Source organism: Rhipicephalus sanguineus, chromosome 2, assembly GCF_013339695.2.
Source record: "Rhipicephalus sanguineus isolate Rsan-2018 chromosome 2, BIME_Rsan_1.4, whole genome shotgun sequence".
NCBI lineage: Eukaryota > Metazoa > Arthropoda > Arachnida > Ixodida > Ixodidae > Rhipicephalus > Rhipicephalus sanguineus.
In genome coordinates, this window is record NC_051177.1 from 11,260,335 (window position 1) to 11,283,501 (window position 23,167).

The window sequence follows — 23,167 nt, forward strand, 5'->3', positions numbered from 1 at the left end:
TCAGTTTTATTTCCCAAGTCAAGTGCACAGCATGATGCACACACTGAGCCTGCAAATTAGCTTGCATATAAGTATTGTACAAGAAATTCAGACAACAAAGAGAGAAATGATGCCGCACCAACAAGCCACAGTCCAAGCAGCACCAGAAAGGCAGGATCGTCCCTAGCAAACTGGTCCTTTGTCTCTGCAAATGATGAAAGCATGAGCACAATAAAGCTGCGACCGGAACAAACAGGCATGCGAAACCAGAAGGATGCTCACGTTTTCTGTACTGAAAGTTGCGGTACCTGTGGCAGGGGGGAAGAAAAAAAGCTATTAATGTTGGGTTAAATGAACAATCCTGCTAAAATGGTTGCTCAGGCAATAAAAAGTGGTGAAGCTTAGGTGGTCAACTGTTGGTTCACCGCAATGCTTTGATATACACAAGTCAAAAGACTAGCTACACTGTATGAGGTGGCACCAAGAGGCGCATGGCGGTCAAAACAGTGATGCTCGAGGAGATTGCAGCACCTGTCCAAATGAGAAATGGCAGCAGTGGTTCAAGGATAGGTCTTGTTGGGGAACTCCAGCAGAAAATTCAGGTGGTGTTACACAACACAAGAGCTGCAGTCATGTAAGACAAATGAGTTGCAAGGGGCAAGTACATATGTCTGGCATTAAATGGACCCTCTGAACACCCCATGTGAGCACTTTTGTCTTTTTCAAGAATGTGCAGACATTAGCCAGGTACCCAGTAAGCGCTTGCAAAGCAATATATACACCTGCGTAACTGCACGTGTTGTTGATGCTGTGACCGATGATGAATGATAGCTCAGCCCATTGTAACGTGTGGGAAGCTAGAAACCACTTGCTAGTTACACAATTCATGTGTGACATATGGTGCAATTCTACGCTTCTGCCATGCAATATTCTGTTTGTTGACGCGACCCACATGACGCCCCTATAGGGCCTTTTTCCGAAGCAGTTTCAAGCACTGGTATGGCTCTGTAGTAACTTGGCTCCCACGCACAATGCCTGGCTTGAACGCTGTTACTTAAAGTCATGCTTGAGAGATCACACGAGTTTTTGTACCGTATGCTGCGTTTCTCAAAGCCAGAGTCTGATGAGGCACCTAAAGAGCCAATAAACGGGCTCCGACTTTGTTTTTTACACCTCCGAAACAAGCTCACTGATTCACCTCATGGCACTTACATTTTGTGGATATTGCAGCGGAGCACGCCCAACTGATTTTCAAAAAACAATTTCCACCTCTGGCGCCTGACCAGTCCTCTCGCCCACTAAGTGATGTAACATTGCCTATGGGGAGAATTACTTAGTACTGACCTCGTTAATTGGTCCCCTGCACTACAAATATTTGCCTTGGCCCTGCAGTGATGCGGTTTTGTCGTGCATATTACTTATTCTGTCAGTGCCTTGCACCGCACTTTGTTACCACAGCGCCTGCGAGTAACAGGAACAACAAGTGGAAGAAGCCTTGCTCAGTTGTTTGCGCGCCGAGGACGTAGGGCTACGTTCTGAAGAGGGCGTAATCACAGCGATGGGCTATGCTCCCTGTTCTTCAGGGCAGAGAAGGGTAGGGAGGCAGCCAAAGCGGCCACGAAAGGTTGTCCTGTCCTCGGCAACTTCCTTATTATAGCACCTATTCGCAAAAGTGTTGGGCAGCATGCATACGTCGTACAAGTGCAGAGTTATCTCTTCATAACAAATTTTCAACCTCGGGGTTGTTTACTGGCCCTTTAAGGCTTCTTCGTCTTAAAATATGTGGGTTCCTGGCGGCACTGGGAATTGAACCCAGTGCCTCCTGCATTGGATGCTCTAACTACTTGCTCTCTAGGAACTGCTTTTGCTCATTTTCGGATGGCTTTTTTTCTGGCTCCATAGAAGGAACCTTGGTGATCCCCTGGCCCCCCTGATTTTGAGATTGGTACACGTGAGGGCTGTTCTGTCCGCAAGAGACACGAGGGGGGGCTCACAGTATTTGTGATTTGAAGCAACTTTTGGAACAGAATAAAAGTGCAATTGGGGAAGAAAGAATGGTGCTTTGGATTAGAGCTGTGCACGGGCCGTATTTCCGAGCCCGAGCCCGGCCCGGGCCCCCTGACTTTGTTGAAGGCCCGCCCGAGCCCGACGGCAAAGGGCTGCGAGCCCGCCCGGCCCAGCCCGACGTACGAAAACACAATCCCGGGACCGGCTCGGCCCGGCTTTTTGAAGGTTCGCTGCGAAAAGAAAACATCGTTTTCCGGTAATTTGGCATTTTATTGAGCATATCAAATATGATCAAACGACACACGACGAACGGTCTCTATAACAAAGATTACAAATTACAAGTAGACGGCCTCATGCCAGCAACAATAGAGTTCGCTCGCCAAAGCCGTCACGTGTATGGGGTATGCCCATGCAAGCATCAGCTTGCACGAAGGCGATCTACGTCAGGTCGCTCGTCGCTGTCGCGTGCATTTTCACTCATATGGGATTTGGCCTTAAATCTAACGCGGAACAGTCGCGTGGCGCCGTCACTAGCTCAGGTGGTGTTAATTCCCTGTTTGTCGGAGTGCAACAGAGGCAGTGCTTTACCTGTTCGCCTTTTGTTTAAAGCAGCGAATGGAAAGGAAAAGCGGCAAAGGGCGGTCGCGGAAAAGGCGCTGTATGCGTGCTGGAAAACAATTCCCGCTCCTTCTCCATATTTCGGGCTTGAGTCGTGCTTTGCGCCGGGCCCGAGCCCGGCCCGATAAAACTCCAAGTAGCCCGAGCCCGGCCCGGGCCCGAGGTGAAAATACGTCGGCCCGCCCGAGCCCGGCCCGCGGGTCGGGTCGGGTCGGGCTCGGGCTTTTGGGCTACCCGGAGCCCATGCACACCTCTACTTTGGATCTCTCGGTCCACACTGAAGGACACAAGACTAAAAACTGGAGAACAGCCATGAATCAAGCTTGTCCTCGAAGCTTAAGATATACAAAGGCCAAGCACCCTGCAGCAAAAGCATTAAAAAAAATTGAGGAGCCCTTCCCCAATCGGGCAAATGGGGTCAAGCAAAGTACTGCATTTCTTTCTTTCTTTATAGGTAGCGACCTTCACTGGAATGCTGTTTCTGGGCTGAATCAGCACGGCATCTTTCATGTTCTTTCCAACATTTCTCAGCCTGTAGAACAGCCCCACGAAAGGACCATCACGCAATCACAGAAATGCTGGTTAAGAATTCAATTTTCTCAAAGTCGGAACGTTTCTGAAATGCACAATTCCTTATCTCAATCTTACACGTAGCTTAGCAGGTTGCTTTTAGTCCGCCAACATGAAATATTTAAATGAAGCACCCATAGCAAGTGTACTGTTTGCCAATTGTTTTTTGCATCGTCGGTAGAAAGCATTCATATGCTTCAGCTCAGTTCACATTGGGCAACCGTGGGCATATGGCCTAGTGTTCAAGGCACTCACTTAAGGACCAGGGAGACACCGGTTCATACCCCAGCCACAGAGAGAAAATTTATTTAGTTTTATTTATTATTTCTTTGGTGCACGCCAGCTGTGGGTGAGGAGGGTTTTTTGGAACACCACCATCACCAGTTACACAGATCCGCCAATACCAGCTTCGCTTGAAAAAGGCATTGATAGCAAGCTTCAGTGCTGCACTCCTCAGACTAAAAAAGGTAGGCTTGATCCAGCACGAGTATGACAGCCCATATCTAGCAATCCTGCCTCAGCTTGCAACCAGTATTCAGAACATAAGAGAACATTGCTGCCGACACCCCCATCTGTAAGCTCGGCCATCCTATGGAGCTTGCAGAGCTACAAAAATGAGACCTCTGTGCTCTCCTGTTGTCAAAATGATCATCTTTCCATCTGAAGAACACATACTGTGATCTACTGTTAAAGGGAACACCGGAGCATGTGGAATCTATTCAATGCCACCACCAGCTGGCAGCTGCAACAAGTTTCGCGCAGGCGTCGCACATGGTGTTCCTTCATCACGTGAATGGCTCACTTGGTGAAGATTTGAAGCACAGTAGCAGATGATAGCAGGCGATGAAAGAGCATGAAAGCACGAAAAAGCACAACCCACAGAGCTCACTGTGCCGAGTAGACACACTTGCATGCTTGGTGTTCCCTTCTAGACCACCAGCATGCACACAGTGTGCAACGTAAACATGGGTTCTGGCCATCCTTATGTGCCTCTGCAAACTGTGCTGACTTGTTTTAAACCAACATCTTGCATCACGATGTCAGCAACAGGGCATGCTCCTATGTCCTCAGTAGTTTCAAGGCCCACTGGCAAAGTTTGCCATTCCTGATGCACTTTTTGCTGCATCAACATCGATATGGTAGGACCCTTGTTGCCATCCAATGGAACTACGTTATCTTCTCAATGTCATAGATAGATTCACATGGTGTCGCCATTACAGGACATTACAGTCAAGATTGTAGCTTAGACCTTCAGTTCCACATGGTTTTGCCTTTTCCCCAGAAATGATCAGCCCCAGGGGTTGTCGATATGGGTCGAGTTATTCGCGAGCTGACCAACAATCTTGAAATCTGCCACACAAGTGGTGTAGCGCCACACTAAAAGCTCAGGCCCCTACTGCACCCATGGTCCTTTCACAGAACACCCATTTCGTCTATATCACGTGTGTTGCACATGCGCTCCCTGAATTTATCTGCTCTGACCATTCACCCAATACTTGATCAACATCACCTCCAGCATTCACGACACACTGACCAGAGGTCCAACAGCCTAAAGTCCCCTTTATATTCCACAATCTCCGTGGCTTTGCTTACATGTTCCTTTCCATCGACACTACTTGAGCCGCTGTATACTGAATCTTGGATTGCAACAACATGTTCACAATCCCTGTAAATGGTCACAACCATTGTGTCCACTCAGAACCTCGAAGTATATCGTCCCTCTCCGCATGTTCTCCCAACAGACAAGTCCACCTCCACACAATGTCACCCCTCAGCTTCTTTCCGGACTATCACATGCAGAGACTTCCTCCCTAAAGCCACCGTGGGCCGAAGATAAAATCACCCAGAGACATCAGAGTGGCCTTCACCACAGAAGCTCTTAGAATTAGCTAGAGCATAATGATTTAGTGAAGTGTACATTATTTCTGAACGGTGAAAATGTGCAACGTTCGCTTTGGAAGAGTACCAGATTATTTACGACTCTATTCATCTATGATGAGGCATTTATGTTGACCTAAAAGAATCGTATACAGTGCTCGGCACTTGAAGCACGATTATAGTCAGCCTCAGAATAAGTGTCAGCTCTGCCCACAGCGGTCCCACCCAGAGGGAATCACACAGACTCTTTTATGTGACATCGAGTAATTCAGCTAGCTGACTTTCCCACACGTCTGAGACACTGGTTGAACGTCCTGGAAAATTTCACCAAAGATTCAGACATCACTGCCGAGCCAAACATAATATTTTAAGAACTTTTATTTCAGAATGTACGCGGCATTTACATTAGCAGGGAAAACCGGCAGGCCTGTGTGGAACACACAGCACAGTCACAGCGCGAGCTGGAAGCGCTAAACTTTCGTGGGGCAACTACTACAACTGCACTTGCAAGGTACCCACTACGCCATAAATCATCATAATTTTTGCGAAGTAGGGGAGCACCCAATATGCCATTATTCATTATTTTGCAGAGAAGCGAGGTACCCGCATTGTGTGCACTGGCACAAGGCATTGTGTGCACTTTGATGATGCTGTGGCTGATGATGAAGAGTTATGGCTGAGCCCTTTGTAATGGGCAGGAAACTTCCACTTGTTATGCAATTCGAATTGTTCTAGCACGCATTTAAAGGGGCCCTCCAACACTATTCAACCCCTCATTTTTTACTCGCAGGCTGTGTAGACTGAAGTATGGACAGATTAGTGCGGTGAGAACGACAGCGAACGGGGCATGCAGTCCAAAGTTCTTTGGTGTAGAATATTCAGAAAACAAGAAAAAAATGCCTACCCTATACACGATTTTTGCGGGGTCACAGGACTACATTTCACCTGTCAGTGATGGTGCAAGGCGCCGCCAATGGCATGAGCTGAAAGCTCCTATGTAGGGGAAGCTCGCACACCATTGCTGCTTGTCCTGTCCAACGTATTGTTGATGCCGTTGCCATAGTAACAAACAACGTGGTGCCTGAACACGGCATTTTGTTTACACCAAAATGAGCTCCTTTGAATTGTCATAATTTGTTACTGCTTTGAAACGAGTTTGTCCGCCGTTCCGTAACACGACGCTCCATGGCACTCCCTCTTCTAATTTGCGGAACGACAAGGGCAGTGAAGCCTCCTAGCATCCCGGGACTGCGCAAAGTTGTTTCGCGGGTTGTTCGGTAAACTACAAGAGTGCAGCAGCATCAATTCAATGAAGGGGATTAATTGCCCCGCTTCAACAACAATCAAGAGTGCCCCGCACATGCGGAACGAGGCAGCTTGCAAATGTACAGAAGCAAGAAGAGGGAAGAGAGAGGAGCCTTTGGTGTGGACATCCGACCCGCGCAAGCAATAAAGCCAGCGCCTCTGTCATGTCTTGTAGCTGTAGTGATCTTTTTTTGTTGTGACATCGTCTATTTGGGGTTCAATGAAAAAGCAAAGCAAAGAAAAGTGAAACCAAATAGTAATCTCAGTTTTGATTCCATGCCACGATCGCTTCTAACATTACACTTATCCCCGGTGTAAGAAAAATAATTTAGGTGTGGACACTCCGCCCGACGGCGCGTCCACATAATGTTCGCCTCTTTCCTCCTCTCGGCCCCCATGTCGCAGCGCCTCCCACGCAACCGCGGCCGGCGCATGTACTATAGAAGACGAGCTGCGTGCGTGGCGTGCGTAACGGCGTTGCGCACGTGAGAAGTCAGCGAGCAGAAAGACTGCTCACGCGCTCTAAGCAAGACGCCGCGCTTTTACGTACGCAACGCTGTTAGGGACGCTATGTGCGTCGGGTGCCCCGTTTACACCGTGGCCGTATGAAAACTTGCCGTTCAGTTGCTCTATCCTCCTCCGCTGTGCGTAAATTACAGCAGCAGCGGTCTAAACAATAACAACAATTATGTACGTTCTTTTCGGCATCCTTTTTTTTTTCTAACGCCGTGCAGCCAATTCCGGCGTTCGCCGCACGTCGCATTTTTCGGTCGCGAGCACGGTCGCGAGAAACGCGGTATGCGTTCCTTGCTCTAGTTGCTAGCGTGCACGGTTAAAAAAAAATACAATGAGGTGAAAAAAAAATGAAGAAAAACGCACGTTCGCCTCGTCGCAATAGGTTTCTTAAGCCCCCATGTCGCAGCGCCCCCCACGAAACTGCGGCCGGCGCATGTATTAAAGGCGAACATTATCTGGACGCGCTCTCCTTCGCGGCGGGCGGAGAGTGTCCACACCTAAATTATTTTTCTTACACCGTGCACTTATCCGATCATAGGCCTGCACTCATTTCGAACCGCAATAGTTCTGGTGAGCGCCACTACGTGCTGAAGCGCTTCAGCAGCGATGTAGTGAATTTTATGCATGATTAAGATACTAAACCATTTGATATCAGTGCTTAGACCTAAGCTAAAATTATCCCCAGCCATCAGTCTACGTAAACTACAAATAAGAAATAGGTGCTTCAAAAGTGTTGGAGGGCCCCTCAAATGCAATTCCTTGCCCAACATGACGCCTATATGGGATTTTTTGCGAAGGAGTTTCAAACACCGGCGTGGCTCTGTGGTAGAATACTCGACTGCCACACAGGCGGCCCGGGTTCAAATCTCATTCCATCCTGGATATTTTTTTCTCATTTCACATGATAGCGGTTGTGGACACTGATGGCAGCGAACAGCTACACCACCATAATCAGCTGTTGTGATCTAATGACAGCTTTTGCTGTAAAAGTACTCATCGTTAGAACGGAAACCACAAGCATGAATCTTGGACAGATGAATGGCAGGCATGCGGAAGTTCTGGGGGCGGAGAACTTCTGCCCCAGAACCATGCACCACGCGTCTGTGATGCAAGGTGACTGCATCCAGTAAACAGTTGTTCAGTTCTCAGTGGGATCCAGCTTCGCAACGAACGTCCACCAGCTCCAGCTGCTTTTGCACGGCACACATGTACTGCTTTAAGCCATGGCAAGCCGGCATTACAAAGAAGTAGATCTAACGGTTGTCTACCGGATGCAGTCACAAGCACTCACTGCCAGCAGCCATCGCGTTCCAATCGCTGAGCAATAAAGCTTCAGTGCTGTGCCAGCAAAATGAGGACAATGACATTCTAAATGCCGAAGCTTGAGAAAATAGGATTTTGCAGAAAGTTCTCTATCACAGCAACGCAGACACACGCAGAGCTCCCACATGCAGAAAGATCTGGCCAGCGGAACTTTTCTTTCGCCTAGCAGCATCTGCTCCGAGAGCAGCGCTTGTGGGCGTGACGATCGCCGTGACGTAACGTTGCTTGCAAGCAAGGAGAGATCCATTCTATGAGCTGCATCTCTACAGTTGCAATGCCTGCGCATCTCCCCCCAAACCCTTTTCCGTGCGACGTCAACGTAGCATGATTATTTCGCCACGATTAATACTGAGCTGCATTCTTGTCATAAGATCAAGACGCTCACACTTTCTGCGGTGAAACGAAGAGGTAGAGCATTTGCCACATGGCAAACTGGAAGTCCATGTGTCGCACATGAATCAGTCGCCTCAGGAACTTGGATCCCTTGTCTTTAGCACTGCGTTTCTCGAGGTGGTTGGGCGTCGGCGAAGGCAGTGGCGAACTGCGGACACCAGTCGACAAGCCTCCCATGCGGTCCTGCGAAGTGCCAACAACACTTGTTTACAAATCAGCGCACAAATACTATGGTGCCGTAACGACAACACGGGCCAAGTGAGCTCGCGGTCGGCGAATTCTGCTTTGCAGCGACGACGCACAAACCGCTCCGCGCAGTTTCAAGTGTTTCGACTTATCTGCTAGGCATTTTGGATGCCATTCGAGCGCTTTGTGCTGTCGTGGAAAGCGTCAACCTGTAGCAATGATGATATTCTAAATCTTCTGTTGCCGACGAACATTGCGAATGCGGGGAAAGCTCTTTGCGACGTGACGATCGTTCATCGCTTATGCAGACGACGTGCACATCAAATATACGCTGTCGAACGCGCGGTCATCGTACCATTATAGAGCAAGCTTCGCTGAGCACATTTCCACCAGCACAGGCGAGAAGGCGAACTGGGCGAACCGCGGAACACCACCAACACCACAGAAGACAAACGTAGGCTAGGACGGCTAGGCTGAGCTAGGGACGGTCGCCACCATCATCCCACCCAGTACCATCATCAAAGTACTTTTCTTTATGTTGCCTCGTCACTTGGCAAAGAACATACCTATTTATAAAAGCAATGTCCACAAAAAATTTATTTAGCGGTGTTACCATATGGTGTTACGAGCTTGAATGCTTGAACTATTTAACGATTGATAAAGTTACTCCATCGCTCGCATGTGGCGCGCCGAGTCGGCGACATGTCGGCGATCCGCAGTTCTCGAACGAGCTTCGTAGGTGGCGGTGGTCATGGACGACCTTCCCACCGACCATGATGTGATCGTCGTAGGAACGGGTGCGTGCGTTCTTTCTCTATTGAGGCATGCTTGACTATTAGCGGCGAGCGAGCGATCGTTTGCTAGTTGATGGTAAGACAGCGCTTAAAAACGCGCAGAAACGATACGCTGACAGCTTGTTGTGAAACACACAGGAACGCGACGTCAAATAAACGCAAAAGACACGAAAAGCTCAAACGACAATTAAGGTGCCTGTATAGTTGTTGCCTCCGAAAAAGCGAATATTTTTGCAAATAACGCTTTGAAGTTCGATGCGTACACCCACTTGCACTAACGTTCGTGATTCATTGCAGGTATGCCAGAATCCATTGTAGCTGCCGCCGTGTCGAGAATCGGACAGAGGGTTCTACATTTGGATAAGTATGACAATTCTATTCTTATACAGTCTTTTTTTTTTACGCATTCCGACATGACGCACGCGCAGCTGGACGAGTTTTCACGTCTAGTGCCTATGTGTGTTCGATCCTTTTCTTTCTTTTTTAATTCGGGATAGCATCAAAATATTTCTGCACCACATTTTTAGCTAGCCAGCGATTCGGTTTTCATACACTGCGCCCTTGAAAATAATGGCAACTTTTAACACGAGTGTTTTATGCCGGGGTCCACCAAGACTTCACTGACGTCATTTCCGTCACGGAAATGACGTTGGTAAAAAGCAAATAACAGATGACAAATAAAAACTAGCAGAAAAATTTTTGTTGACGCGGGTCACCTGGGAGTCGAACCCACGACCTCTCGGTCTGCGGCGGCAAGTGCCGGACACGCTAGCGACTGTGCTGCTGACACACATGCGCGAGGCTTTACAAACGCGGCTTATGTATCTCACACCATCTCCACGAGACAAACGCCAGAGGCAACGAGGACGTGTTGGCAGAGGGTAACACCTCCTCTATACCAGAGGGAAGTGGAACGCCTTCGCGCGTTCACAGCTCATGCTACGAACTCTGCTGCTCGCGTTCCTGAAGCGCTGTGTGGTGGTGTATGCATGAGCAGAGGCATAGATTACCCTATTACGGGGGAGCGCTCAAATTAGCATTTCCCTCGACGACGCTTTGTATGAGTGCATATCGAGTACCAGTGTTTATTATGTGCTTGTTGATGCCATCTTTGTGCGGGATATACTGTGTCCAGGTGTATGTCAACTACTTCAACTATCACAAAGGTTTAATCACGATCATGGACGTTAGTCGTCGATCGGTATGGAACTGTGCCACCAGGCGTCAACATCGGGGCATCTAGGTTAAACAGTGCTATAGCTGCTAAACACCAATAGTCAATGTGCAAGCTCTCATGTGTCAATGTACAGTAAACAATGAACTACTTTTGAGAAAGCATGTTTCACTTTCGTGTTATACCGATTCCTATGAAGGAGGGATCAACCATGTTTTTCAGTCCATGCTTTTGCAGTGAGGCGTCTACTGCCCTCAAAGCGACCCTGAAACGGTTTTGACGATTTTGAACAAGCGCATTGAGGACCATTAGCAAACCGATACAAGCCCTCTGCTTAAGCTGTTCACAGTGCCTCAGTCAAATTAGTTTTCAACCACCCACTTCCATAGTACGTAATGTGGCAGTGCTATGTAACTCAGTATGTCCAGTCTGTGTCTCTGACAAGTTTAGGGGTGAAGCACTTAAGGCCGAGGCATGTCCGTCCATGTGGTGTCCGTGTCCGTGCTTACACACCTACTCGCCCACTCGTCATGATTCACTTCGTGGAGATGCGTGGTTTTAACAATAGGTTTAACAATAGACTAATATGAATCATAATTGTGACAAAACAATATAAAACACCTGCAAGCACAAACTCCCCAGGCAGCACACCGGCATTGGACCAATCTCGGAACAATGTTGGTAAACATTGGCAGAAATATTGGTCCTGCGTTGGCTTTTGGGAGTTTGCTACACCTAAATGTGCATTGGTCCAATATTGGATGCCAATGATTTTCCAATACAGTAAAAGCTCGTTAATTCGAATTCCACGGGAACGCTGAGCAATTTCGAATTAAACAAAATTCGAAATAATGAAAGTGAGCAAAAATGGGTGGATTTCGGGGGTGGGGGCACGAAAAATATTTATTGGCCAAAAAAGTCGGTGATGACCATCTGCTTCTTTTCTCTGAATGCCACAGCTGCGGCTCTCTGTTCCAGCACGCGGACGCGGCGCAGGGAATCCTCTTCACCCTCTTCAAAGCTGAAGAAGAGACGCGCCACATTAAGTGCCTCCATCACCGCAGAAGCTGACGGGCGCACAGGCGCTTCGTCATCTTCGTCTTCCTCACCTTCTGGTTCTTCAGCAACAGGCTGCGCACCGGCTACTTGAGCGATAATGTCCTCATCAGTCAGGGCACCACACACCGATGCACCGGTGTCAACTTCAACATAATCGGCAAAACGTATGCCCCGGAGAGTGTCGTGCAATGCCACTGGCATGAGCTCCTCAGCCCCGTCCACGTCGACTTCACAACTATCCTGCGCACTTCCAGCTGCAAATCCACTGTGGCGGAAACAGTTTGCGATTGTGGTCGCGGTCACCTGTTCCCATGCGCGCACCAACATGTGCATGGCAGTGAGCAGCGTAACGCCGAAGTCCTTCCTGTCGCCCGCGCACAAAATCATTCTCTCCAGCATGTGACGCCTATAAAAGCACTTGATGTTCCTTATCACACCCTGGTCCATTGGCTGTAGGGCCGCAGTCGTATTTGCTGGAAGGAACACTAGCTTTGTTGCTCTCAGCTCAACGTCGACTTTGTGCGCCGAGCAGTTGTCGATGACAAGAAGAACGCGTCTGCCGCCCAGTTCCATTCGCCTGTCGAATTTCAGTAGCCACTTCCTGAATAGGTCACCTGTCATCCAGGCTTTCTTGTTTGCGGCGTACTCCGTCGGCAGTGACCGAATGTTTTTGAAGCACCGTGGCTTGAGTGCTTTGCCAATCACAAAAAGGGGGACCTTTTCCGTACCGGTCATATTTGCGGCGACCAGAACAGTGACACGCTCTTTGCTGCGCTTGCCGCCGGCACAGCTGTCTCCCTTGTAGGTGATCGTCTTGTCTGGCTGCAACTTGAAAAATAACGCTGTCTCGTCAGCGTTAAACACATCCTGTGGTGAGTAGCTCTCCAAGTACTGCTGCAGGGTGTCGCTTCTCCAAGTAGCGCATGTTTCGGCGTCCACTTCCTTTGCCTCGCCGGATAACGTGCGGAATACGAGATTGTGCCGCTCCCTGAAACGATGAAACCATCCCTCGGAGGCGACAAAGTCTTCAATGTCCAAGCGCAGGGCGAAATCGGCTGCCTTGGCCATGATGACAGGGCCGCTCAATGGGATACTCTGGGCTCTCATTTCTTTAACCCAGATAATCAAAGCTGACTCCAGTTCCGGGAACTTCGCTGTCTTTAGCCTTTTTTGACTGGCGCCAAAATCCTCGGCTTCATAGGCGTTTTCAATGGCCGTCCTGTTGCGTATGTAGGTTGACAACGTGCTCGGAGGTATGCCGTGCTTCCTCGCAATTTCGTATTTGCTCGAGTTCCCTTGGTCAACCTCTCGCAAAATCTCCAGCTTCCCCTTGACAGTCTTCGCGCAGTAGTTTCCCCGCGGCATCTTGCAACTTCGATGCGGAATAAGACGGCTTGACGGCGTGAACGAACAACGTGCTCGAGGAACAAAGTGACGCTGCCGGGTGTGGCCTAGGACTGCTAGGACTACTCCGCCGACTCCTCAGCGTCCCGCGGGTCCCGCGTATACAAGTGGCGCCAGGCGCTGAGATAGCGGGAGGGCTACGGAAAAAAAAAAATTGCTCCCTGGATTTCGGAGGCCATACTTTGCTCGCCCTTTGCTCGGAGGCCACTTGAAGCTCGAAAAAACCGGTCGTGCCACCTATCGTTCGGCCGTAAAAGCTTCCACTAGTGTTTGACGATGATGACGCTCGGCGGCGCACGCTTCGAATTATCCGTAGAGGCGGCAATTTCTGTTCGAATTAATGAATCGTTTTACACATGGTCTCCTATGCACTGCGGACCGGACTGCGGCGACCATTTCGAATTATCCAAAATTTCGAATTAATGAGGTGTGAATTAACGAGCTTTCACTGTAATGGCAAGGATGGCTGTAGCCAACATTGTCCGTCCAACATATCGCCAATAATGGCAAGGATGGCTGTAGCCAACATTGTCCGTCCAACATATCGCCAATAATGGCAAGGATGGCTGTAGCCAACATTGTTCGTCGTACGTATCGCCAACATTGTATAATTATTGGCAGCTCCAATATTTTTTGCCAGCCTTTATCGTTGGCTGCACGATTGTTCTTTTATTTCCAGCGTTTAACGCTGGACATGAAAACATTTTCCACTGAATGTGTAGTTTAACGTGAGGTAGATTTTTGTGCACGTAAATAAATGCATGTTGCCCACGCTTTTGCTTTTAGGCAAGCAGCAGGGATAATCAGCATACAAAAGCTGAGAGTACACAAAGTTTATTCTGCATGTATACACATGGCAAAGATACTGCAAGTTTTGAAAATAACTTCGCATTTCGCACTTTGTTCTGCTGACCGCTTGCTGGCAGATAACAGCTGCACAGAACCTACACTAATTACCTTCAATAACGTCCTTATATTAGAAATCGGGGAAACGGGACCACTCACAAACACACACAGCCTCCGTAGGTGTTAGCGCTTATTTGATTTGTCAGTTCACCGAAGGTTCAAAAGGAAGTCAGTGAAAAGCGAAGCGTGATAGAAAATGAAATAAATGAACATGTACACGTGAACAGACATTCGATACAGCCGAAATCCATAACCACCTTGAACTACCAGAATGTTCGCCTATTTATTAATGAAAAGGTGACTGCGGCAAGAGCTTGAAAGTCTGCGACAACTTCACAACTAAAAAAAAATTGTGTGTTACAAATCCATCATTTCTTTGCGCGAATCGAGCGGCGAAGGGCAAATGAAAAACGGGTGTTAAGCTGACGCACTACAACGCGAGAAAAGAACAAAATAGCACACGCAAATGCTGACAACATCGCTGAGGGCGAGAAATTAACCAACCTACTTCGAAGCGCACAATAAAGCCCACCACATTGGTATTCACAAACTAACAAATTTAAAAAAAATTACGAGGTAATGTAGACAATAATAAACGCAGCACACATTTCACTTACGAAAAACACGGAAAGTAACATGCGACGAAGGAGAAAAACGACTTACTGAACGCGATACGAACACAAAAATCCGGTGGAAAGTTTGCGAGCTGTCAGAACACATCGGCGCTCATCTGCGAATTGCTCTTCAAAAGTCAAAACAGTCAGGTCCGATGAAGAACAGGGCAGCTGCCTTCTCACTGTGGCATCGCCATCGAATCTCGGTATCCGTAGGAACGTGGCATCCTGTCTCGGTATCCGACTCCGTTTTTTCCCGATGACTCTCGACTGAATACTCGCCGATGCCGGGAGCCCGAACGAGGGAAAGTAACCGCCACTGACTGAAAAGGAATAGCCGCCTGGCAGAAGGGGCCGAAGCGCGTACGCATCTTCTGAGGTGCCGTCGTCTCCCGCCATCTCCCTCCCCCCCTCCCCCCCCCTCGTTTTCAAAGGCATTGAAAGCGAACCGTCGTGGGCGGAGCAGCCGTCAAGTGACAAGTGTTTTATGACCAGCGACCACCGCGCTGCCCCACTGCCGCGAGGAGGGGACGTGAAATTCCGGAGCAAAACATGGCGCCGCGCTGCTTCTCCGGCCTCCCGATCACCGAGAACATTTATTCAAAGTGAACACGTCTGGTTGTGTGAAGCGTTGAAAGTGCAAACATAACTCATCGATCATTTAAAGATACCGCGGGCGATACCGTAGTCTTGGACAGCACGTTGCTGTAGCGCGCACACAAAGAAGTTATAATCCTGTAATCCAACCAGTCGTGTAGCAAACACGAAAATACGTGGTGTGGTTGAAGTCACATGAGATGTTTTGATTGTTTGCCGCTAATAAAGCCGTGAGAATAATTTCGGTGCGTGTGCGGTGCGCAGAAGGCGCGCCAGCGCAGAGGCCCATTGCGAAGCAGATGACTTCTATTCTACTCCATTAACTCGTCAACGCTATGTACAGCTTCAATCAATGTAAAAGCAGGGTTTTTTGGTTGTTTTTATACAGTTGCGATGTATACGCTGGCTGTATCACACAATTAACGTTAACTTTCAACAAGCATTGCAAAGTGAGATTTTGTTTTGTGTTTCCTTTCTCATAGATGTATTTCCAACAGCGCGCAAAACTCAGTTGAGAACTTGGTACTTATTTTACATTGCTCAACATCTGTAAAACGAATTTTGTCCAACTATTTAGCATATATTTTGTGCCACACTAAATGCCAACCTAAAAACGACCCTTTGCCCCCCCTAATGGGGAGCCCTGCGCACGCCTATGGTGATAAGTAACCAGAAATCTTCTTTGAGGTGCGCTGGATGCCGGACAAAGTGATTTTCATTATAGCGTGCATGCAGGTGGTGGCTCGATTCGGGCTAACCTTCCCTCAGTGATGGTAAAAGGGGAAAAAAACATTCTTGCCGATTAATCATGCATATGCTTGCCAGTGTTTAAGACATTGGAGTGATGTGTAAGTCTGGACAATATTGTCCGGCGCGTAGCATTGGCCGTCCAATATTGTTTAACCAGTCAGATTGACTGGACAATATATCCGATCTACTGCCATTACTTAGCCAATATTGTTTTACCAACGGATAAGCTGGCCCAATATTGCCATCCATATGGCCTGGTTCTGCCAATATCGTATTTACATCGGCAACCATGGGCCGTTGTTGCCAACCTCAAAGAATAGCACAACCAATATTGTATGTTGGCTGGCAAAGATGGACCATTATTGGCATCCTTGTAGGCTGGCTTGCCAACATTGATTTTATAGTGGTTTGTATGGGCCATCATTGGGCCATCGTTTGCCAACGTATAAACAATATTGGACCAATGTGCTGTGCTGCCTGGGAAATGAGTTTTCAACCACCCACTTCCATAGTACGTAATGTGGCAGTGCTATGTTAACTCAGTATGTCCAGTCTGTGTCTCTGACAAGTTTAGGGGTGACGCACTTAAGGCCGAGGCATGTCCGTCCATGTGGTGTCCGTGTCCGTGCTTACACACCTACTCGCCCACTCGTCATGATTCACTTCGTGGAGATGCGTGGTTTTAACAATAGGTTTAACAATAGACTAATATGAATCATAATTGTGACAAAACAATATAAAACACCTGCAAGCACAAACTCTTTGTACTATTCGGCAACTTTAACGTACACATTACAGACCTTAGAACCTAGCTTTGTCGTTTACTTCACTGTCGGCTGTCACGGTATATAGAAAACTGTTGGTATAGTCGAAACATATATGTGTATATGTGAATAAAAAAAGGTTTACAATAGACGAACATCAATTATAATTGTGACAGAACAATATAAAACACCTACAAGCAGAAACTCTTCATACTAGTCGGCGACTTCAATGTAGACATTATGGACCTTAGGACCTAGCTTTGTCGTCATCACTTTACGTCACTCAGTTTACATTATATGGGACAACGCTCGGGTAACGTAGGATAACTCATCCATACGATACCCAGAGCATCGCCCACTCGTGATGATTCACTTCGTGGAGATGAGTAGATATTAGAGCTGTGCGAATAGCAATATTTTGGGTGCGAAGCGAATTCGAATATTGAAGTGTGAGTGCGAATCGAATAGAATATTTTTCTAATATTTCTCGAATAATTCTAGAATATTTTTCGAATACTTCGAAGTGAAACAGCAGAAAAAAAAGTTAGAGAGGATTCCTCAGCATATTCTTATGAGATAGCAACATGAAAGTGTTTCTTTTCGCTAGGTTGATGAAGCACTGGCGGGGTGGTGTTTCATAGTTGTCTTATCAAGAATGAGGCAATGTAGAGGCCGAATTGTATTTATGTACGTGATTTGGTGCAACCAAAGTGTTGCCGACAACACTTTACACGTGATAGACGTAGATGCCATTTCCTCAGCCTCTCCTCCTCTTTCAACTTCTGTGGAAGCCCAACTGATGTGGCGGACAAGGGTGTGCGCCCTTCAAGTCCAGAGTTTCAAATCTGCCTCGTAGATGTCGATATATAAGAACATCTGAAATTTTGGATGCTAAAAATCTTCGGCTTCCGATTTTTCTGACTTCCTGCCAAAATTTCAGGTCCAAAACAGCATTAATTGAGCCCCCTCCTCTGCCACATCTTTCATCTCCATGTTGGAACCAGCATTTTCTTGAGTTACTACATTTGCGACCATAGCAGAGCTTGAAAGGCACCTTTGCCGCAATACCGGGATGTGATCAGGTGAAGCATATTGAAAATCTAGGGACCACTTTCAATCGGACGTTGACTGTGTCTTGGCAAAGTTCGACCGTAATGGAGCTTGAAAGACAGCTTTGCCGCAAAACCGGGGTGTGATGAGGTGAAGCACATTGAAAATCTAGGGAGTTTCAATTGGATGTTGAGTGTCTTGGCAAAGTTCGACCGTAACGGAGCTTGAAAGGCAGCTTTGCTGCAATACGAGAGTGTAATGAGGTTGAGCATATTGAAAATTTGAAGGGGTCACTTTCAATCGGGCGTTGACTGTATTTGTTTTTGGGAAGTTCGAATGGTAAATTTCGAGTGCGAATCGAATCAAATAGGAAACACTATTAGAAAAATGTTCGAAATTTCGAATATTCGCACACCCCTAGTAGATATCTTTTTCCAACCTAATTGTGAGCAGATGCTGATCGTATTAGTTGAAACAGCTTATAATTTTTGACAACTGGCCAGAATATATCACACGACACCGGTGGAAGTAAAAAGAACGTGAATTATAGTGACTGAATCTAACATATTTTTCGTGGTTTGAATATGTTTTCTATTTTCAAATTGCATTCGAAAGTCGCAAAAACTGGTACGTCACCTGGTGGACAAGCCTTGATACTGCGTGAATGAATTTTACAGGTTGCTGTACGTAGTATGCTGTTGTCTAGGCACACCAGAATTCATGCTTAAATTTATAGTCTGTATATTATTAGGCATCCCTGCTTTGTTTTGTGCTTATTACTAAGTAAAACGAGTTTACGCTGAGAAGCACTGCTGCCTTCGCAGCAAACTAGTGGAATCATGTCAAGCAGCGGCACATGCATGAAGCGTACAAGCATGTGCAGTGAACTGCAGCACACGAACACAAACAATTATCGTGCTCACCTACCACTGTTTACAGCATGTGTTGCATGTACAACTTCGTCAGAGCTGCAGATAAAGTTTTGATAAAATTTTCATGGTGTTTCCCGCATCGCAACTCTATGATTAGATACTCCGACCATTAAGCTTTCTATTACACTAAAGGAAACAGGTACCATAAAGATTGCTTGTCACTGCCTTTAAAAAAAAGCATTAACACAAACAGAATACGCAGTTACAGTTTATTGCCAGACCAGGGAACCTCCGGTGGACAGTGAGCATCATCTGCCTGTGTTACAACGTGCTCCGTATTGACGCGAGCTGCATGACAGTGCTTTTCTTGTGATTTATTTTTTTGAGCACCGTGAATTGCCCTAGCTATGGAGTGTGCTGCAAATCTTGTGATTGGTGACATGTCAAGCTCTGACATCGTGCACGGCAAACAGGTAGTGGAGGCTCTTCACTTGATTGGTGCACTGAGGCTCTCGCTATCCGATCATCACCGGGATCTGCAGCCACCCCTGAAGACACCACCACATTGTGCACATTTCTGTTTATCGGTGATCATTCTCGAATACTTTTAGTTTGTCTGCATACATCTTGATGTGAGCAGATTATCAGCATACTGGAGAATAAAATGTGAGAAGCCAGTGCCGTTGCGGAACCTGGCTGTGCTGACCTCAACGACACGCTTCCATTTACCTGGCCTTCGCAATTCACTTCGGTGCACATCGTTGCACTGCTGGAGTTTTTTGTGGAGGCCACACACGCAACTCAACCCAATGAGTGCGCTGCCATTGCCGGTGTTGCCTGTACATTCAAGTTAAAGGGACCCTGAAACGGTTTTGACGATTTTGTATGAACACATTGGGCCAGTAGAGCAAGTCCTAAGGATAATTTACAGACCGACTTAGGCTATGTGCGTAAACTGTGTAATTTATTACAAGGCTTTAAAGCTGCTAATCGCCACCGATCACAACGGCTCAGCTGTGATCCCGCCCACTTCCAGTGCACGTCGTATTGGTATTGGAAGCGCGACGCCACACAGACGGCTGATCTGATTGTATATGTCCAGTCCACGTCACTGAAACTCCTATGGGCAACGAGCATCGTCTGCCTGTGTTACAACGTGCTCCGTGTTGACGTGAGCTGAGCGACAGTGTATATCTCGAGGTTTCTTTTTTTGAACAAAATGAATTGCCCTAGCTGTGTTGTGTACCACATATCTAGCAATTGGTGACTTGTAGCTGCGACATCGTGCAATGTTTGAGGCTTCTGGCGAGCGGGATCCCTTCAGCTCATCGCTGCAATGAGCGTCGCGCTCTCCCTATCCGTTCAACGCCACGATCCACTTGTCTGCGGCTGTAACTTCACCCCTGAAGACACAACCACATTGCCCGAGTTTACGCTTATCGGTGATCGTTCTCGAATTCTTTTTGTTTGTCCGCATGCTTTTGCAGGTTGTCACCGTACAGGAGAATAAAATAAGATCGGCTGGTAGTGTGGCGGCACCTGTCGGAGCAAATATCATCCACTCCGCGAGCTTCATCTTTGTTGCCAGACTGCATGCTGCCGGGCACACTGGGCCTCCGAGATTGCGTGCAACCTGTCGGCGCGCAATATCGGAGGCCATGACTGGGCGAAGCTCAAACCATTGAGTGCGCTCATGAGAGCGCTGCGATCGCCGGCGATGCCAACGTGTCTGTGAGTTGAGGGGGTAAGGCAGGGTGAGGAGGAGGGTATATATATAATTGTCCATAGTGGCCTTGGTACGCGGTGCGTCGCTTAATTTCTGGTGGGAATGATTTAGGGATGCTCTTGCCTAAATGCTGACAAAACTTCAAAAAACCGTTTCAGGGTCCCTTTAAAGGACCCCTGATAGCCAAGTTTTTGTTTGTGACTTTTTTTTTTACTGTCATTTATGGCTTTCAGTCTGATAATTCCTAAATTGAATTAAAAGATGCTCTAACATATTGTATAATTAATGCTAGCATCGTTAAATGCGACCAATTTTGTGTCACTTCGAAGCACCCGCCCTAAAACCATAAAAAAAACGTGCCCCGCAGCACAGGAGCTTCTAAAATCACGTGCACTCCAGCTCTGGTGACGTTTAAAGCAGTTTTCAAATTGAGGCCCCATGCGTGTTAAAGATTGAAACGATGTGGGTGCTTCGGTATGAGGTAAGACTGTTAAGCGCGTGTCTCCTCAGGAAGAAGAAAAGCATTCCTGGCCTAAGTATTCAGAATTACCCTCAGGGCAGCGCCACAACAGAGCGAGAAGGGTGCCGAATAATAGCCCTCTTTGGGTGCCAGCTGTGGTATTGTATGCCCCCGCAAATCTTCTGTGCCTTTGACAATAGTCGCTGTGCTTGTGGAACTTCACACGGGGCCTCTGTCTGCATCATGCCAGTGGTGATGTTGCGAGGTGCTGCCTACTCAGATTAGCATTCACGCTTACTTTAAAACCAAATTAAAATACAGTTGAACCTGGATGTAATGAAATTGACGAATGGTGGCAATATTTTGTTATATACAGGCTTTAGTTACATGCAGTTTCACATGAAAATCGGCAAGTATTGTGCAATACAAAACCAAAATGAGACGGATATTACTTCGGTAGGCCTCACCTCTCACATTTATTCAGAAGAAAGAAACTGCATGATTTTGGCTTGAACTGCATGATTTTTCTTCATATATGATGACATCAATCGGCGCTCCAAGGAAGTTAATTCATGAAATGCAGCTTCATCATCCTGCGCGCCAGCGGCACGATGCAAGACGTCCAACGCGTCCATCACATCTTTCACTGTAGGCGTGGCAAACAGTAGATCTTTCTCTGATGCACCTTCGTCGTGACTGCAATCTTGCACCATTTCAACAAACGCCGCGTCTGACATTTCTTCAGTACATATGGCGCCGTTCTCAGCAAACAAAAATATGCCGAGTTCGACGTCGTCGGGCACTCCCCCACTCGCACGTAGCACATCCCACGATTCAGTTACATCCACCGGATTTGCAAGCTCCTCTTCGTCGTAGCAGATTTCAGCTTCAACGACCTTTGTTTGGGCCTTGGTGAAGCAATTTGAAATCGTCTGAGCAGCAACTTGCCATGACGCGGCAATCATCTCGACAGCTTGATAGATGTCGATCTTCGTTTGCTGTTCAAAACGGACGTCCAGAAGAATCTTTTCTATCACATGACGGCGGTATCAGCACTTAAAGCTGTTGATTATTCCCTTGTCCAGCAGCTGTATCAGGGATGTGCAATAGGGAGGAAAATATATAAACTCTATGTTTGAGAGCTGAAGGCCGTCAACGTGGTGTGCATAGCAATTGTCCAGGAGCAAACGGATTTGGCAGCCTTGTTGCTTGATGTCTTCATTGAAGTCTTTCAACCAATCGGAAAATATTTCCCGCGACATCCACGCCTTTGAATTGAACACATACTTTACCAGAATTCGCTTCGTTCCCTTGAAGCATCTGGGCCGAGTGCTTTTTTCTGATAACCAACGGGACCCGTTTGTCACTGCCATCACTGTTGGCGCAAAGCAAAACCGTCACGCTGAGTTTGCTTTGCTTGCCTCCGTGGCAGTCTAAGCGCCAGCGTGCGATTAGGCAGCACCTGATAAAACAGAGTCGTTTTATCAGTGTTATAAACGTCAGCTGCCCTGTAGCGACTCAAAACGCCAGGCAGCTCCTCGGCCCCACACAACGCACTAGCATCGCTGTCGGCAGAGGCCGACTCACTGCTAATGATGTTGACACTCGCGTTAAGGCTCGCGTCGAATTTACTCACACGATGCAACGACAACAAAACACGCACAAGCCTAAAGAAAGTCACAGTTTTGCCGCAAGGCCGGAGTAATGAATGCGATAGCAAGAAAGTGGAATGTCACACGAGGAATGACAAGCAGCTCGATACTTGCAGTGCGCCGCTGAAGCACAAAGAAGGACGCCCGAAAAGAACGCTCAGGTGCACACAGGACAAGCTTGAACTAACAACTGTCACAGTTGTTATGTCTTTATGCTTGAGCGACGCGCTGCAAATGTCAACAATGGAGAATCAGACGCTCTTAGATATTTTTCTTTCTCTGAAACTGCGGCGCATGGAGTGATCCCTCTGTGTCTCCTGCCACATGGGGGCATCTGACGCAAGGTGTGCCCGTTTTTTTTTTTTTTTTTTTATTGTTCCACATCTCGAGTGGGTACAGAAAGGGGCCACTTTGTCGTGCTCGTATCAAGGACAGTTTTCAAATTGAAAGAAAATGTAGGAGCGTTGCATGACAAAAAACACGCCCAAGCTCCTTCGACATCTGTGTGCCACCAGCGGTAAATGGTGCATATAAATAGCTCGCCGTTACATTGCCGGCGCATGCATGGCG

General features: G+C 47.5%; 2 protein-coding genes across 4 annotated transcripts in view; one reads left to right on the top strand and one right to left on the bottom strand.

Annotated features, from left to right (window-relative positions):
• Window positions 1–9,296, bottom strand: part of LOC119382409 (protein unc-50 homolog A) — a 44,834-nt gene extending 35,538 nt beyond the window's left edge. The window contains exons 1-4 of one of the 3 annotated variants that reach the window (XM_037650100.2): window positions 9,131–9,296; window positions 8,582–8,772; window positions 262–287; window positions 119–184 (exon numbers count right to left, since the gene is read on the bottom strand). In XM_037650100.2, coding sequence (XP_037506028.1) covers window positions 119–184; window positions 262–287; window positions 8,582–8,772; window positions 9,131–9,133 — 286 coding nt within the window. In that variant the 5' untranslated portion in view covers window positions 9,134–9,296. The remainder of the gene's footprint in view (window positions 1–118; window positions 185–261; window positions 288–8,581; window positions 8,773–9,130) is intronic. The other 2 variants (XM_037650099.2, XM_037650101.2) reach the window with 2 other exon arrangements.
• A 126-nt stretch (window positions 9,297–9,422) lies between these two features.
• LOC119382408 (rab proteins geranylgeranyltransferase component A) overlaps window positions 9,423–23,167 on the top strand; it is a 143,869-nt gene continuing 130,124 nt past the window's right edge. Inside the window, exons 1-2 of the mRNA XM_037650098.2 lie at window positions 9,423–9,572; window positions 9,867–9,933. Of these exons, the coding sequence (XP_037506026.1) occupies window positions 9,527–9,572; window positions 9,867–9,933 (113 nt within the window). The 5' untranslated portion in view covers window positions 9,423–9,526. The remainder of the gene's footprint in view (window positions 9,573–9,866; window positions 9,934–23,167) is intronic.